This window comes from Mchenga conophoros, linkage group LG7 (assembly GCF_057382185.1).
Source record: "Mchenga conophoros isolate Kocher_MC1m ecotype Shallow Benthic linkage group LG7, M_conophoros_male_GT1.1, whole genome shotgun sequence".
Classification (NCBI taxonomy): Eukaryota; Metazoa; Chordata; class Actinopteri; order Cichliformes; family Cichlidae; genus Mchenga; species Mchenga conophoros.
In genome coordinates this window covers 62311042-62325198 of record NC_140532.1, presented here as the reverse complement: position 1 = coordinate 62325198, position 14157 = coordinate 62311042, and the positions used below count along the sequence as shown (strand labels likewise).

Here is a 14157-nt window from a genome sequence, read left to right as displayed (position 1 = left end):
ACCAATCCTGAAATATTACGAGATAAAATATCCTTTACTAATCCCGCATCTTGAAAATATTTTGATGCTAACATGTTTGCACCGTTAAGCTATTTAAGTATTAAGGATTTCTATTCAAAAATCTAAATTATTTTTATTATCTTTGCCATGGCAGGGACGCCATCTCCCTTAAACAAAACAGCAGAGTGATCCATGTTTAGCAGACATAACAACAGGATGAGGATCCAGGTGTGCAACTGGCCTCCCTCCTGAACTTTTTTAGGTGGATTATGAAACTAAAACATACAACAAAGACAGTCCAGAAATATGAATAAAATGAGTGCTATGCTTTCAGAACTAACAGCTAACAGTTGTAACAACTAACCTAAACCTAAACACTGGTATTCGTATCTATGTGCAAAATCACGCTGTCACATTAAAATCCCATAAAATGGTGACATGATCAAATAAACTCATATAGTAACTCAATCTACGTTCCTCTGTTTTTGTTTTTTGTTTTTTTACTTATGAAAAGAGATTTCTCTACTGATTGCTCTATGTATCTAATCAATCAAATCTTTGCGCTTCCTTTTGCTGTAGCCTGAGCTACAACTGATAAACGAAATGATTCGGCAGCTAATTGTAGTTTTTATTTCTTTTGGTTGGTTTTACTTTTTTGTTTTCACACTGGATTGAGCAAATACAACAATAGTATCACAAAATAATAAAAAAAATATCAGTAGATATAGTTTAATCCAAATAAAACACAATTCTGAAGTTTGTAGAAGGTACTAGAGGGAAGGGAGAAAATAATATTGATAAATTGATGCATGTTTTTCATTTTCGAGACTTAGGCCACTCTATCTCAAATAATCAAATAAGTCTTTTAGAGCATTTTCAGTTAAACCTTCTCTAATTTCATACGAACTATATAAATGTATGTTATTTTGAAGTATTGTGAAATTTAAATGAACTGTGAAAATTCATTTAATAGAGAAATTCAACCCACTATTTTGTTACTGCAATTTTTTTTATTAGTGTGTGCTCAATTATGGGACAGGACTGCTTGATTTATTTATTTATTTTCATATTCTGACTAGCCAGTATATGTCCAAAATTACAGATTCAGATTCATTCTGATGGTAATAAAGACCAGTGAAATTTTCAGACTTTTATTTTCAGACTTTTACCCTAGATTTCTTAGGACTATGGAGGCACAACAAAACAAAACAGTTTAGTTTATTTAGCAGTCATTAAAATGGATTCAGAAGTTGCAAATTGTTGAAGACTTACTTCATAAATCATATCAAACTGATGTCTCCTATATAAACAGCCTTTATGCGTTAAAAGCGCCGGTAAGTATCAACAATGCTGTACCTGTACTTACTTGATACTGGACTGATACCAAATTTTTTAGTATCGTACACCACTAAGGTTTATGGATGTAGTAAAGGAGGATATGGAAAGAGCTGGTGTAAAAGAAGAATATTCTTCTAATGTTCTTCTAATATCCATCTCACCCTATCTGTTCTATATAGAACAGATAGGGTGAGATGGATACACACTGCGTAACCAAGTAATAATAATAATAATAATAATAATAATAATAATAATAATAATAATAATAATAATAATTGACGTGGAGGTCTTATAAATAAAATAAAACCTTCCGATCATTTCCAGTCGGAATTATTTTGGTAGTGCACAGGAGGAGTGACGAGACACCGGTGCAGCAGCTACACAGCTGCATCCGGTCGCAGTCATTCACGTTTGTTACTGAAATTGGGGATCTTTCCCCACAAACCTACCTCACAGCTTAAACCTCACCCAGTGAGTCAGGTTCATTCATGTAGGTTACAGTGTCGTATGTTTAGAAATTGTAATTTTATCAAAAATAGTTAAAGAAAAAGACAAGCTAGGAGAACAAACGTCATGAACTTGTGACTAAAGTGAACCGGACCTGGTGTCAAACTACCCAGTGAGTTCTATTAAATAGTTTTGTTGTGTACCATGGTGCCACTAAAACGAAGAAAAACTCTCCCCTCGGATGCTGGGAATACTGTGAGTAACAGCAGTGGACATAAGGTACCAAACAAGTTCTCTCAAGTTGTTTTGTTCCTGTTGGAAAGAAAAATGGGAGCCAGCCGAAGATTTTTCCTCTCTCAACTCGGACGAAATAAAGGCTTTCAGGTGGCGGACGTGTTCAGGTGAGAAGTGTCACAAATCCACTGATACAAATGTCACGGGAAAGCAAGTATAACTTGGAAAATGTAGGTTTCGCGGAAGCCTAAAATGAAATGTATTAAGGTAAATCTGTCTTCAAACCCTCCTTCACAGAATCCAAAGTGTATGAGTCATTCTACTTTTAATCTGCTGTTTCTCCACAGTGAAAGCGTCACACATGTTATTTCTGAGAATAACTGTGGCACTGAGGTCAGGACGTGGCTAGAGTCTCAGGGAAGGGGTCAGAGCCTTAGAGTTCACCTCCTGGACGTCAGCTGGTACACAGAGAGCATGCGTGCTGGTCATCCTGTGGAGATAACACATAGACATAAACTACAGGTACATTTTCATTTTACACATCCATGATATCAAAACCGAAAATCTGAGGCTTTGTTTTGTAGTAATAGGTGTTTTCACTGACTGTAAATATGTACTAAATAAATACAAGCAGTTTATAGTAATAGTAACCTATAGAGCAACTCTCTGATGATAAAGTGACAAATCACATATCATGCGTAAAATGCTTTTACTTGCCATTAGGGAGTAATTGCACACTGACACCATCAGTCTTTATACAGCTTTATTTGTCTATTGACACTAAATTGCCAAAAATGACTTTTTGTTTCATTGATCTGTGATCAGTAACTATGAGGTCTATTAAGTTTTTCATCATTAGCTGAGTGAACTCCTAGAAGATGGTAAGTTATAATTAGAATTTAGAAAGGCTCACATCTATTTTTTATGTCAGGACAAAAAGCAGTGAGATGGTAAAATTACTTTCAGTGAAGGCCTTGCATAGTTCACATTCGACTGCTAAACAACATACTGCATCAGTTACAGCAGCATGGCTATGAACTGATCTGCCTGCAGTCAAGACCTTTCACCGGTTGAAAACATTTTCACATGAAACGAATCTAAAACCTGAGACTGTTGAGTCGGTAGAATCCTATGTCACACAACAATACAACAACACTCCTCTTACAAAAGTCCATCGGCTGGTCTTTTGCTGGAAGAGGTTAACACAGCCCTGTCCAAATTTTTTTTGACATATGTTGCTGCCATCAAATTCAAAATGAGCAGAAACTGGTACATCTAGTGACCACTCCTGACAAAGCTACTTTTAATAAACCGCATTCATTAAAAAGGCTTCCATCTGCATTGAAGTTTACTATTACACTTATTTGTTAAAAAATAACTGTAGCGAGTTTCCCGTCTCAGACTGACAGATGTGTTTTTTCTTGTCCTCCACTTATGCCTATCATCTGGCATTCTCTTTTACTCATTCACTAACTCGAGGCAACTACTGTTGTGATGCTAAATAAAACTGAATTGAATTGAAGGAAAATTGAATCAACTGTTTCTTGCTTTTCTTGCTTTCTTTGTCACTCCTGGGGACTTCCCTGGTTTCCTCCTCAGAAACTGTTGTAAGTTTCCTCAGTCAGAAATTGCAATGCTTTCTGGTTTAGCAGTGCAGGCAGGTAATTGCGTTTCCCAACAGAGTACAAGCCTCTTAACTTTGTATGTCTCTGATGCACTCACTCATTTTTGTTTCTTCCACGTATGATGGTAAGAAGAAATTGGGCAAGTGTGCATGTTTGAGAAACTCTGTAGGCCTCAGCCAGGGGAGGCTCAGGTCAAGGTGAGAATTTCCAAAGTTGTGAGTGTTCTGGGAGCGCAATGGGAACAATAGCTCGGAACCACAAAGAATTTTTACTCTCAGACCACAGTGAATAATGGAGCAAGAAAATGGTCTGTCAGAAAACCCTATACTTGGTTAAATGTCCCTCACCAATTTGGTTTGATAATTTGGTTTATTAGCCAATGAGTTTTTGGTATAATCCTAAAATGTATTTTTGGTAAGAGTTTGACATTTTAGGCTTGGTTTAAACATGAAGCTGGCTTTTCCTGACATGAAGCCTAGCACATACCACAGATTTGAGGTTCGGCTTTTGCAAAAGTTTAACATCACCCTGCTGTAATCATTCCTGCTCTATCCATTCCAAAGCTAGCTTTAAGTTAACCAACATGTATTTTAAACCAAATAGGCATTGGTTTCAGGTTATACTGAAGACTTTAAGTCCTTATGTTTGTCTTCCAGGAGCAGCAGATCAGTGAAGCAGAGGTTGCTTTGTTCTCAGTATCCAGCTATGCCTGTCAGAGACGAACCACTCTGGACAACCATAACAGCAACTTGACTGTAAGCCCTCTACCCCCCACCCCAAGCAAACACAGAAGTCTGATTTTAGGTGCCATGTTAGCTAACACATATGTCAGAACTGCATTTTCTGCCTCAGGATGCTTTGTCGCTTTTAGCTGAAAACGCTGAGCTCAATAATGAGGACGGACGAGGCGTTGCCTTTCGACGAGCTGCTGCCTTGATGAAGGCGCTCCCCACACAGGTGATAAGCATGTCACAGCTCAGGGGTCTGCCTTGTCTTGGAGAACACTCGCTTAGAGTTATAAAAGTAAGTGAAAATTTTTAGCATTCCATGTTCACCCCCTAACAAGATGTAGTTTAAATTCATTTAAATTCTCTGGTCTTGCAGGATGTTTTGGAGAATGGAGTGTCAAGTGAGGTTGAATCCACCAAGCAGTCAAAGCGGTACAAAGCACTAAAGGTATCTCAGGCATTTTAAAATCTGCTGCAGGTGTGTCCCCTTGTTCAAAAGCAGCTGTTAAAAATCTAAAGGGAATAGGTCCAACTTAGCTATCACTAGGAAATAAAATTATTCTTCTCCTTTCTAACTTAATACTTTTTAACTCAAGCTCCCAAAAGGTTGTTTCTGTTCATTCGGACTCATCCAATTGACTCAAAAAGTCAACCTTACAAACAATACATTTGCACAGTACCTGAAACTAGCACCACTGGCAAACAATGGGCTCTCTTGATAATTATTATTCAAACTGTCATGACAGGTCATGACAGTTTGAATAACCCTTAGCCCCCCTCCTCGATTCAGAGATGGTTCTTCCCTTTTCACGTAAATGGCCTCCTTGACTCCCCGCTCAAACCAGCATTCCTCCCTGTCCAAGATGTGTACATCCTCATCATTGAAACAATGTCCACTGGTCTGTAGGTGTGAATAGACTGCAGAGTCCTGGCCTGACGAGTTAGCTCTTCTGTTTGTGTCATCTGCTTAGCCAGAAGTTGTTTGGTTTCTCAGAATCATGGCAAACCTTTCTGGCACTTAACAGTGTAGACTATTTTACTCTGTTTGTGTCGGGGGACCCAATCCTTGGGGTGGACCAGTTTCTGGCGCAGGCAGGAGCTTTCTTTAGACAACATTCCAGCTTTGACAAATGTCCAGCTGGGCTAACCACATTTAATCAGGGCTTTCTTGGTATGATGTTCTTCTGCTTCCCTGGCCGCTTGTCTGTGGTGATGGCGTTTGCTCTGTGTTTTAGCGTCCTGTAATAATAATACTAATACTAATAATACTACTAATAATAACATCATCAACTGGAGCACCAACGAGGTGCTCCAGTTGATGATGAGAGTCAAAGCTTAAATACTGATCTGTTTGCGTTGGTTTATGATACACATCAACTTTTAAATGTCCCCCATTACTGATGGAAATCTTACAGTCTAAGAAGGCTAACCTGTCATTTTTCATATCCTACCCGGTGATCTGCCTACCAATGGGTTGAGGATTGAGACCAGAAAATTTGAGATGTTACAAGTGACCGAGTTGATCATACAGACAATTGATCTTAAATGTATATCCTGTTTAGTATCTTCAGTAAACCATACAGACTGCATAGCTTGCCCTTGGCAACCTGTGGTATGATGTCTGGTCAAAAGCATTCTCTTGTTCTAACCGCTTCAGACAGTCTATCACCCTCTTCCTGTAACCACTTCCTGGGTCTTGTTTCAGAGGCTCATAAGTTTCTTATGATAGTCTTTCTGGTTCAGCAAAACCATGCATGCACCCTTTTCTACTGGAAGGATGATAATGCTGTTGTCATAACTAAGCAATATAAGTGCCTTCATCCCTGCCATGCTGATGTTGGATGCTGGGGGCTTTGCTTGCTGAGACAGGCATCGGCAGTTGCTTTGCTGCAAACTTGTTTGTTTGGGGTTTTTTTTTCTTGCTTTACCGGAGTAGCTTTGAATAATTCAGATTTCTCACTTATCATTGAATGTTTTATACTTGATTCTCTGCCAAAAAAACCCCAGTTTTATCTCCTGTAGACCAACTTTCTTCTTATTGGCTGTCCCTCACAAAGAAGGTTTGAACAGCAGGAGGATGGGGCTTCAGCAGTGCTCATAGCCAGAGCTGTGTGCTTGAGATGACAATATTATGGAATTTGTTACTGTAATTGTATGCTTTTATGACAGAAAAGGAAAAGCTTAATAGACCCCACTTTGAAGGAAAATATAGTTATTTCATTTTCTAATGAAATGATATCAACTGTTTTACTGCTTTCACTGTACAGTTTTGCTTAATGTACACAGATCATGAATTTGGCTTGTAATCGCAAGCAAAAATCTATCTAATGACTAACATTCTTAGTTTTATTTATGCAACCTGTAACACAACATGTTATCCACTATTTAAAGATTTTGTATCAAGCAACTCAAATCTAGGAAATACTGATTTGCTCTAAACTTTCCTGCTCTTATCACTGTTCTATGATCAGGAGTTAGCAATGACATGACACACACCATAAGTATGTCCTGTAAACTTTGAATCTCTTACGTGCAAGATGGTGACAGAGCCTTCTGTTGTTCTTTGGAGGGGCTGTAAATAAGAATAACGTTTACTATAAAACTGTGTTTAGCTCATCAGTGTGCTATGGGTCATGTGCAAACACATAGGTGGAGGGCGATTTAGGCCCTGCGCCAAAGTGGTACAAATGTACTGTTGTCCTTAATGTTTTTAAATAAATGTATTTCAGATTTTGACTGGTATCTTTGGAGTTGGAGCCAAAACTGCTGACCGATGGATTAGAGAGGGAATATACAACCTTGAGCAGTTACGACATTCAGGACAAACACTTAATCGAGCACAAAAATCAGGTTTGTTAGCTTTGTTTTTCTTGGCATTCTTGAATGAGGATGATTTTCTTACTATAATGATCAGAGCAGGCGTATGTATGCTGTCTCCTCTTTAACTGGTGTCCAAGTTAAAGCATGTCAGGTGAGTTCTTGTGTCTTTGTGTGTCTGTCTCTCTTTTGAATGGGCCTTAAAAAAGTCATCACATGTCTTTTCAAAATAAAAAACTATTTAGCCTCATTGGAGGGTTTGCAAGCATGTGCGGCCTGTCTTAAGGTCAAGCCAGAATTTCTCAATCTGACTTGAGTCCAGACTTTGACTAGGACACTCCTTTTTTTAAATTTTTTTATCCAGCTGCATAACCCAACTGACCTTGAGCTGCAGGGCATGACACTGTGTGGCTAGACATTCTTCCAAGGGTTGACCGAGTGGTGGAGGCAGCAATATGTTGTTCTGAAAGCTGACAGTCCAGTCTTTTTATTCTTTCTTTCACATCTGTGATCTAATGTGTCACAAATACAGTACAGCCAACTAAATAAAAACTCAAACTAGAAAGACTTTACTGAGAAACAAATAACACCTGAAATATGATCCTAATCTAAATAGAAACAACTCTGCAGTGGGCTAAACTACTGTAACGACGGCCCCTGATGTAAGCCACTATGGTCCACTCTCCATCGTGACTCGGCACACGACTAAATAACCAGTGGCTCCTCCCACTCCTTGAATTAAATAGCAATTAAGAATTAAACAAATTAATAACGATGCTCAATCTGTCATTCAAATATAATGATGATAAGTTAACAGTGAGAACATTAACACAAATATATTTAGAAAATTCCCCAACTCTGTAAACGTTCAACATCAACAGATTCTTTAACCTCATGAAACCCCACCCCCACTTCACACTACACCTGGCACATTCCCTCCCAGGAACTTTACCATAAAAGGAGGCCAAAAAGAGCCAGACTTGTTTGGAAGTTCCTGTCTGGCCAGCTGGAGGCTTGGTGCAATCTGGAGGAGAGGTGAGAAACAAATTAAACATTAATCTTAAAACAAAAAGCAATTCTTTGCATGATTTAAAAAAAAAAAAAAAAAAATCTGGTAGCAATTTACACAATAGTTGGATTGAAGGCACTGCAGCATGCTTAGAGTTCACAGACTTGCTGTCATAATTATCTTTAAGGGTTTTCTGGTAGAGAGCAGAATTCATGTTCCATCAATTTTGGTCAGTCCAGGTCCTGGAGAAGCAAAGCAGCCCCATACCGTCACACTATCACCTCCATGTTTGACTGATCTTTTTATGAAAACCCCCAAACAGTTCAGCTCATCAGTCCACATAATATTGCCTTAAAAGTCTTGGGGATCATCAAAATTGACAAAATGAGATGGGTCTAATATTAAAGATTTTTGACAGTCGCAATCACCTGTTAATGATAAATATGAAAAAAAGATATCTGAGAAAGTGTGGAAGTTGGGAAATACTTTTTAATGACATTGTGTAGCATTAAAAAAAATAATGTGTTCACTTGGTTGCTTGGTAATTCGCCTTTCCTCGTGTCCTATATAAAATAAAATTGTTAAAAAATAATAAATACACTCTCATCATCAAGGTCTTGAGCACTACGATGACCTCAACGAGCCGGTCACTAAAGCAGAAGCAGATGCCATCGGGGAGATTGTGCAGAAAGCTGTCGATTCTGTGCTAACAGGATCACAAGTTGCTCTGACCGGAGGATTCAGGAGGTGAAAGCACAAATATTCGCACACAGTACATCTGATAGCACATTCAAAATCTTCACAGCCTAAAATATCTCAATGAGCTCTATATTGTCAAAATTATTGTTTATACATGCGGTTTAAAGAAAATTTTACATGAGCAACAAGTAAACACTTCTTGAACCAAATCAAATTTTAAACTTGCCCTCTGCAATTTAATAGAAATATGAACTGTGGTATTTTCACAGAGGGAAGCTGACGGGCCACGATGTTGACTTTCTGATAACGCACCCAGAGGAAGGCAAAGAGGTGGGACTGATGCCTAAAGTGGTCGCCTGGTTGGAATCACAGGTAACTTTTGAGACAATTGATATTTATTAAATCCTTTGAAACAAATCAACACAGTTTCCTCTGGGGTTAAACTATTCTGATTCAGATTTTTACTTCTCAGTGGTAAAGGGCTGTTGGGATATTGTTGTCACCCTGGTGTGCAGGCGGCGTACACACCCAAGTCTGAATGTGATAACTTGATAATGAGGTGACATATGAGTATCAAATTGATGTTAAAGGTGCATCTGCTAAATATCTGGGACATGTTTGAATCCTGGTGACCTTGAACCCAAGGTCAGAGGTCAGCTGTTTCCAGTGAATGACAGGGTTGAGCCTTAGTGGTTTCTGGATTGTTCCTAATCATCCTAAACAGTTTCCTCCCATCTCAGGGTGACAGTTTGGCTCTTTTCCAGATCTTGGAAAAGTGGTGACACGCCTGAAAATTTGTACTTGCATACAGTTGTTTGAACTGATGACCTTGGAATCTGCCATTATTCAGAAATGGCTCTAAAAGACCTTCACAATCTGTGGAAATCTACACTCTCCATTCAGAGTTTATATTACTTTCAGGTTGTTCTCACTGTTTTCAGTCCAATGAATACTGTTAAACAAGAACTTTTTTATGCTTCCAAAGAGAAAGTATCAGTTGTAGTTAAGTCATGAAAAGAAATTGTATAACCTTCAGCGCCACTTATTTAAAGCTTTAAGTGACTGTATGTGTGTATATATTGAGTCTGTATATGTAATTTTTGTCCCTCTGGATTTTAGAAAATTCAAAATGCATTTAAACTTGTGCATCCAATGCATGCTATGCAATCATTCACCCTGGAAAAAGAATATTTCAAAGCAGTAATTGAAAGCTGTAAATTGCAGTGAATTCAGGTCCATGATGAGTTCATATAAACTTTCCTCACAACTCTATATGACATATGTTTCTGATCTGAACTGGTTGTTGTCTATTCAGGGATTTCTGTTGTACCAGAAAACTACCAGAAACTCATACCTGGAGTCGAAGGATGGCCCTGCTCGGCCTGCCTCCAACATGGACCGCTTTGAAAGGTGTTTCTCCATCTTTAAACTGACCAAAGGGAAGGAACAAGAAAGCACGCAGCCAGAGGAGCAAAATGATCTGAAAACCAAGGATGTTCTCAGACCTCACATGCAGGCGGACACAGATCAACAATTATGTGAGCTCAGTAAGAATTACCAGATGGAAGCTGCATCACACAAAATATGGAGAGCTGTGAGGGTGGACCTGGTGGTCTCTCCGATCAGTCAATTTGCTTTTGCTGTGCTGGGCTGGACCGGATCCAAGGTGATCGCTCACGCCTGACCTTTGTCCTCTTTCAAAAATCTATTGCCTCCTTCTTTTTCCCTGCTTTTCTATGTTATATTGTTTAATGTTCCTTCTGTCTGTGCAGTTGTTTGAGAGGGAGCTGCGACGTTGGGCTGGGCACGAGAAGAACATGTCTCTGAGCAGTCACGCCCTATTTGATAATACACAGGTAAATCGAAAAAAGAAAAATAAAGCCTTTTTTTTTTGTAGTGTTAGCGATTAGAGAGTCTATTTTTAAGATATACTTTATTAGTTTTGCTCACTGTTGAAGCCGGGAGCAGAAGTGCTCTTGAGGTACTGTTGAGGCAAGGCAGTACTCTGAGCACTAAGAAACACATTTGGATTTCAGCAGGAAGTTTGTCCCATGCTCTTTACACAGAAATCACTCCACAAACTGTTAGAAGCAACAGATATTTTGCTTCTAACAGGAAAGTCTTTTAAGTTAAAAGTGGCTGCGTGAGTGATTGGGTCTGTTGTGGAGGGCCACAACAATAAGTGGGACTCAGTTCTGTTCAGTATTAATTTTCTCTTTTCTCTTAAACGCATTAACCCTTCACTACACTTCCAGTTTCTCATGTGAACCCTTGAGAAAAGAATAGCTCCCCCCCCCCTTTTTTTTCCCATGCCAACTACTTCTACTTCTTCCTTTAAGTGCATATTATACCTGCCATATTTCAGCTTAATTAAATGAAGATGGCGTGATGGAATCATACTTGTTTTCCTTTTGTACAGAATAAATATCTGAGAGCTACATCAGAGGAGGAGATATTTGCTTATCTTGGTCTGGAGTACATCCCTCCATCAGAGAGAAATGCTTGAAGTGGCCTGATCAGCTGCTACACTGCATGCAAGCAAGAGCTGGAGGGCAGAATAAATGCGTCTGTTGGAAGGGCGGCCTCATGGCATGGAGTTGCTGTGTAACTACTAAAGAAATATTATATGATTGAACTCAACGAGGACACCCACTCAGCTGACTGAAATCTTCTTATTACATGAATACAGAATTTTATTTATTAATGAAATCCACTGACCAGAACTGAGCCTGTTTAGTTTTTTTAATAAATGTGAAATTTATAACTGAAAGAGTGAAAACAAACCTTGCTTCCAGTCACAGTGTAATTTCAGAAATTTTACAGACTTCCTATTTACATATAATTTATGAATTTTTGGGCCACAAAACGCACACAAACAACTGATATGCGATAAGGAACATATGATTATAGAATTTTATAGATTTTATGAGTGCAGGAGCCATCAAGTGGCTTTATAGTTATTTCAACCATGTGCAGTGGTACAGTACACAGTGAAACGAGACAGTGCGCCTCCAACACTATGCTGCTACATATAACTTATAAGGCACAATCAACACAGGACTACATAACGTGCAACACCAGATACAACACATTGCAGACACAACAGTGCAATAGAAAGGTGCAACAATGACAGTAGGTTGTGCAAAAAAACCTTGATGTATGAAAGTCTGTGTGTACATGACACTGTACAGATAAATGCTTGAGGTAGTGACATGTATAAACGTGTGTGTGTGTGTGTGTCAGTCCAGTCACTGATTTTTTTAGGAGTCTGACGGCTTGGGGGAGGAAACTTTTTTTGCAGTCTGGCAGTGAGGGCCCAAATGCTCCGGTACCTCTTGCCACATGGCAGCAGGGTGAAGAAGCTTTTACAACAGGGCAATAGGGGCCTAATCAATGCTAACAGCTGATCTTATTGGCTACCTCCCTGGACTTTTTTGGGGGGGCAATAACAATAATAATAATAACGATATGCAATAATGCTGCATTTTATCACACATCTTGTATTTTTGTGCCGCTCACATAAACCTTACTCAGAGGATTGAAAACTGTTATGTTTTATGTAAAGACAAAATGGCTGTTAGGTTTATTTCACCACATCCACACCTGTGTCACGATGACCTACATTCAGCAGCATCCTTATCACCTTATCTGTACATATAGCTGAAAAGAAACCTACTCAGCTGTTCTGAGAATATACAGTGTGAGATCTCGCATGTGAATTAAACATTTGCGTTGGAGTGTTTCCATATCAGTTCTTCTTCTGTTCAACCACACTAAAGATAGACTGCAGTTTTTAGTGCAATACATTGTGCACTACTGATAGATATAAAAGGTTCAGGAAGACCTGCTTGTTTTTATTTTCTGATATACAATATATACTGTTACAGTAATGCTTCTCATGATAAATATGTCTTGATGCATTTTCAATCATTCAGGTAAAGAAATTCCAACTCTGTTCGAAACGTTTGATTAGCACTGTTGCCTCACAGCAAAAAGGTCCTGACGTGCGCTTAGTGGGGTTTGGTTAATTGGTGATTCTAAATCACCCATAGGCGCGAAAGGTTGCCTGTTTCTCTGTGCGACATACTTGTGGTCTGTCCAGGTTGTACCCTGCCTCTCACACTATGGGAAGCTGTTCCAGATGTCACTGACAACGGTTATCTCCAGTATTGTAATCTCAGAAACATATCTCTAACTGTGAGCAGGAAAGTCCCACCCACCTGCTGTTTGAAACCACATGTTTGTGAGGAATCATAAGAAGGTTGGCTTAAAGAGGAGCTAACAGAGCTCTTTCTGGATAGTGGATGAGATGGGAGTGGAGAAGGGTTTGACAGCAGGCTTTGTTTCTATTTCTACTTTTTGAAACTCCCGGAACGACAATTAAGCCTGTATTTTTTAGAGGCCTGCAATAAAAAAAATACGTTGTTTTAAATCTAAGAACCAGATTTTCAGCATCACACTGAGGCAGAATGTTTCTCATTAAAAAAAAAATTCCACTTAAAGAAGGAAATCCTGGGTATTTGTTTAATGAGCATGCTGAAAGTCATATCCCGGTCAAAAGTTACTCCAAACTTTCTCAGTGTTCTTGCAAACCAAGGTAATGTCACCCACAGTAAGTGTGTTGTGGAACCTCTTTACACAGGTACTCTGTAACCTACACCCTAACCCAGGGGTGGGCAACTCCAGGCCTCGAGGGCCAGTGTCCTGTGGGTTTTAGATATCACCGTGGGTCAACACAACTGAATCAAATGATTAGTTCATTACCAGGCCTCTGCAGAACTACAAGAAATGCTGTGGAGGTAATTTAGCCATTTGAATCATCTGTTATTTTGGATAACACCGGCCCTCGAGGCCTGGAGTTCCCCACCCCTGCCTTAACCTGATATGGACCTCCCTTGTATTGTAACTGCACTTTTCATCATTTCCTGCTAGTTTTTCACAAAACCTTTGGAACGGATTAGCGAGAGTATACAATAATCACCATCTCAATATAAAGATTTGTCTCAAAATAAGGACTCACAGATATCAGCAAATTCCTGGAGAGAGACTGCTGAAACTATTGGAATGAATGTGAATGTGTGTTATAAAAAAGCCAACAAAGGATGTGGCCAAGGGGGGGAAACGGTCCCAATATTTGTTTCTATAAAAACGTATAAAACATCTGGATGTAACCACAAGGTAATTGACGCATAAGAATTCACAAGAAACGATGATACACAAGGATACAGGTGAGGTTCATTCAAATTCAAAACAGAAAATG

At 39.0% G+C, this 14157-nt stretch overlaps 1 protein-coding gene across 1 annotated transcript; it reads left to right on the top strand.

Moving 5' to 3' along the window:
• Positions 1-1673: 1673 nt before the first annotated feature.
• polm (polymerase (DNA directed), mu) lies at positions 1674-12661 on the top strand. The gene is made up of 11 exons (XM_085280657.1): positions 1674-2186; positions 2367-2541; positions 4301-4399; positions 4497-4667; positions 4749-4820; positions 7102-7222; positions 8813-8945; positions 9167-9269; positions 10213-10563; positions 10670-10753; positions 11317-12661. The coding sequence occupies exons 1-11, from the start codon at positions 1990-1992 to the stop codon at positions 11401-11403; spliced, it is 1593 nt and encodes a 530-aa protein (XP_085136783.1). The 5' UTR covers positions 1674-1989; the 3' UTR covers positions 11404-12661.
• The last annotated feature ends 1496 nt before the right edge of the window (positions 12662-14157 follow it).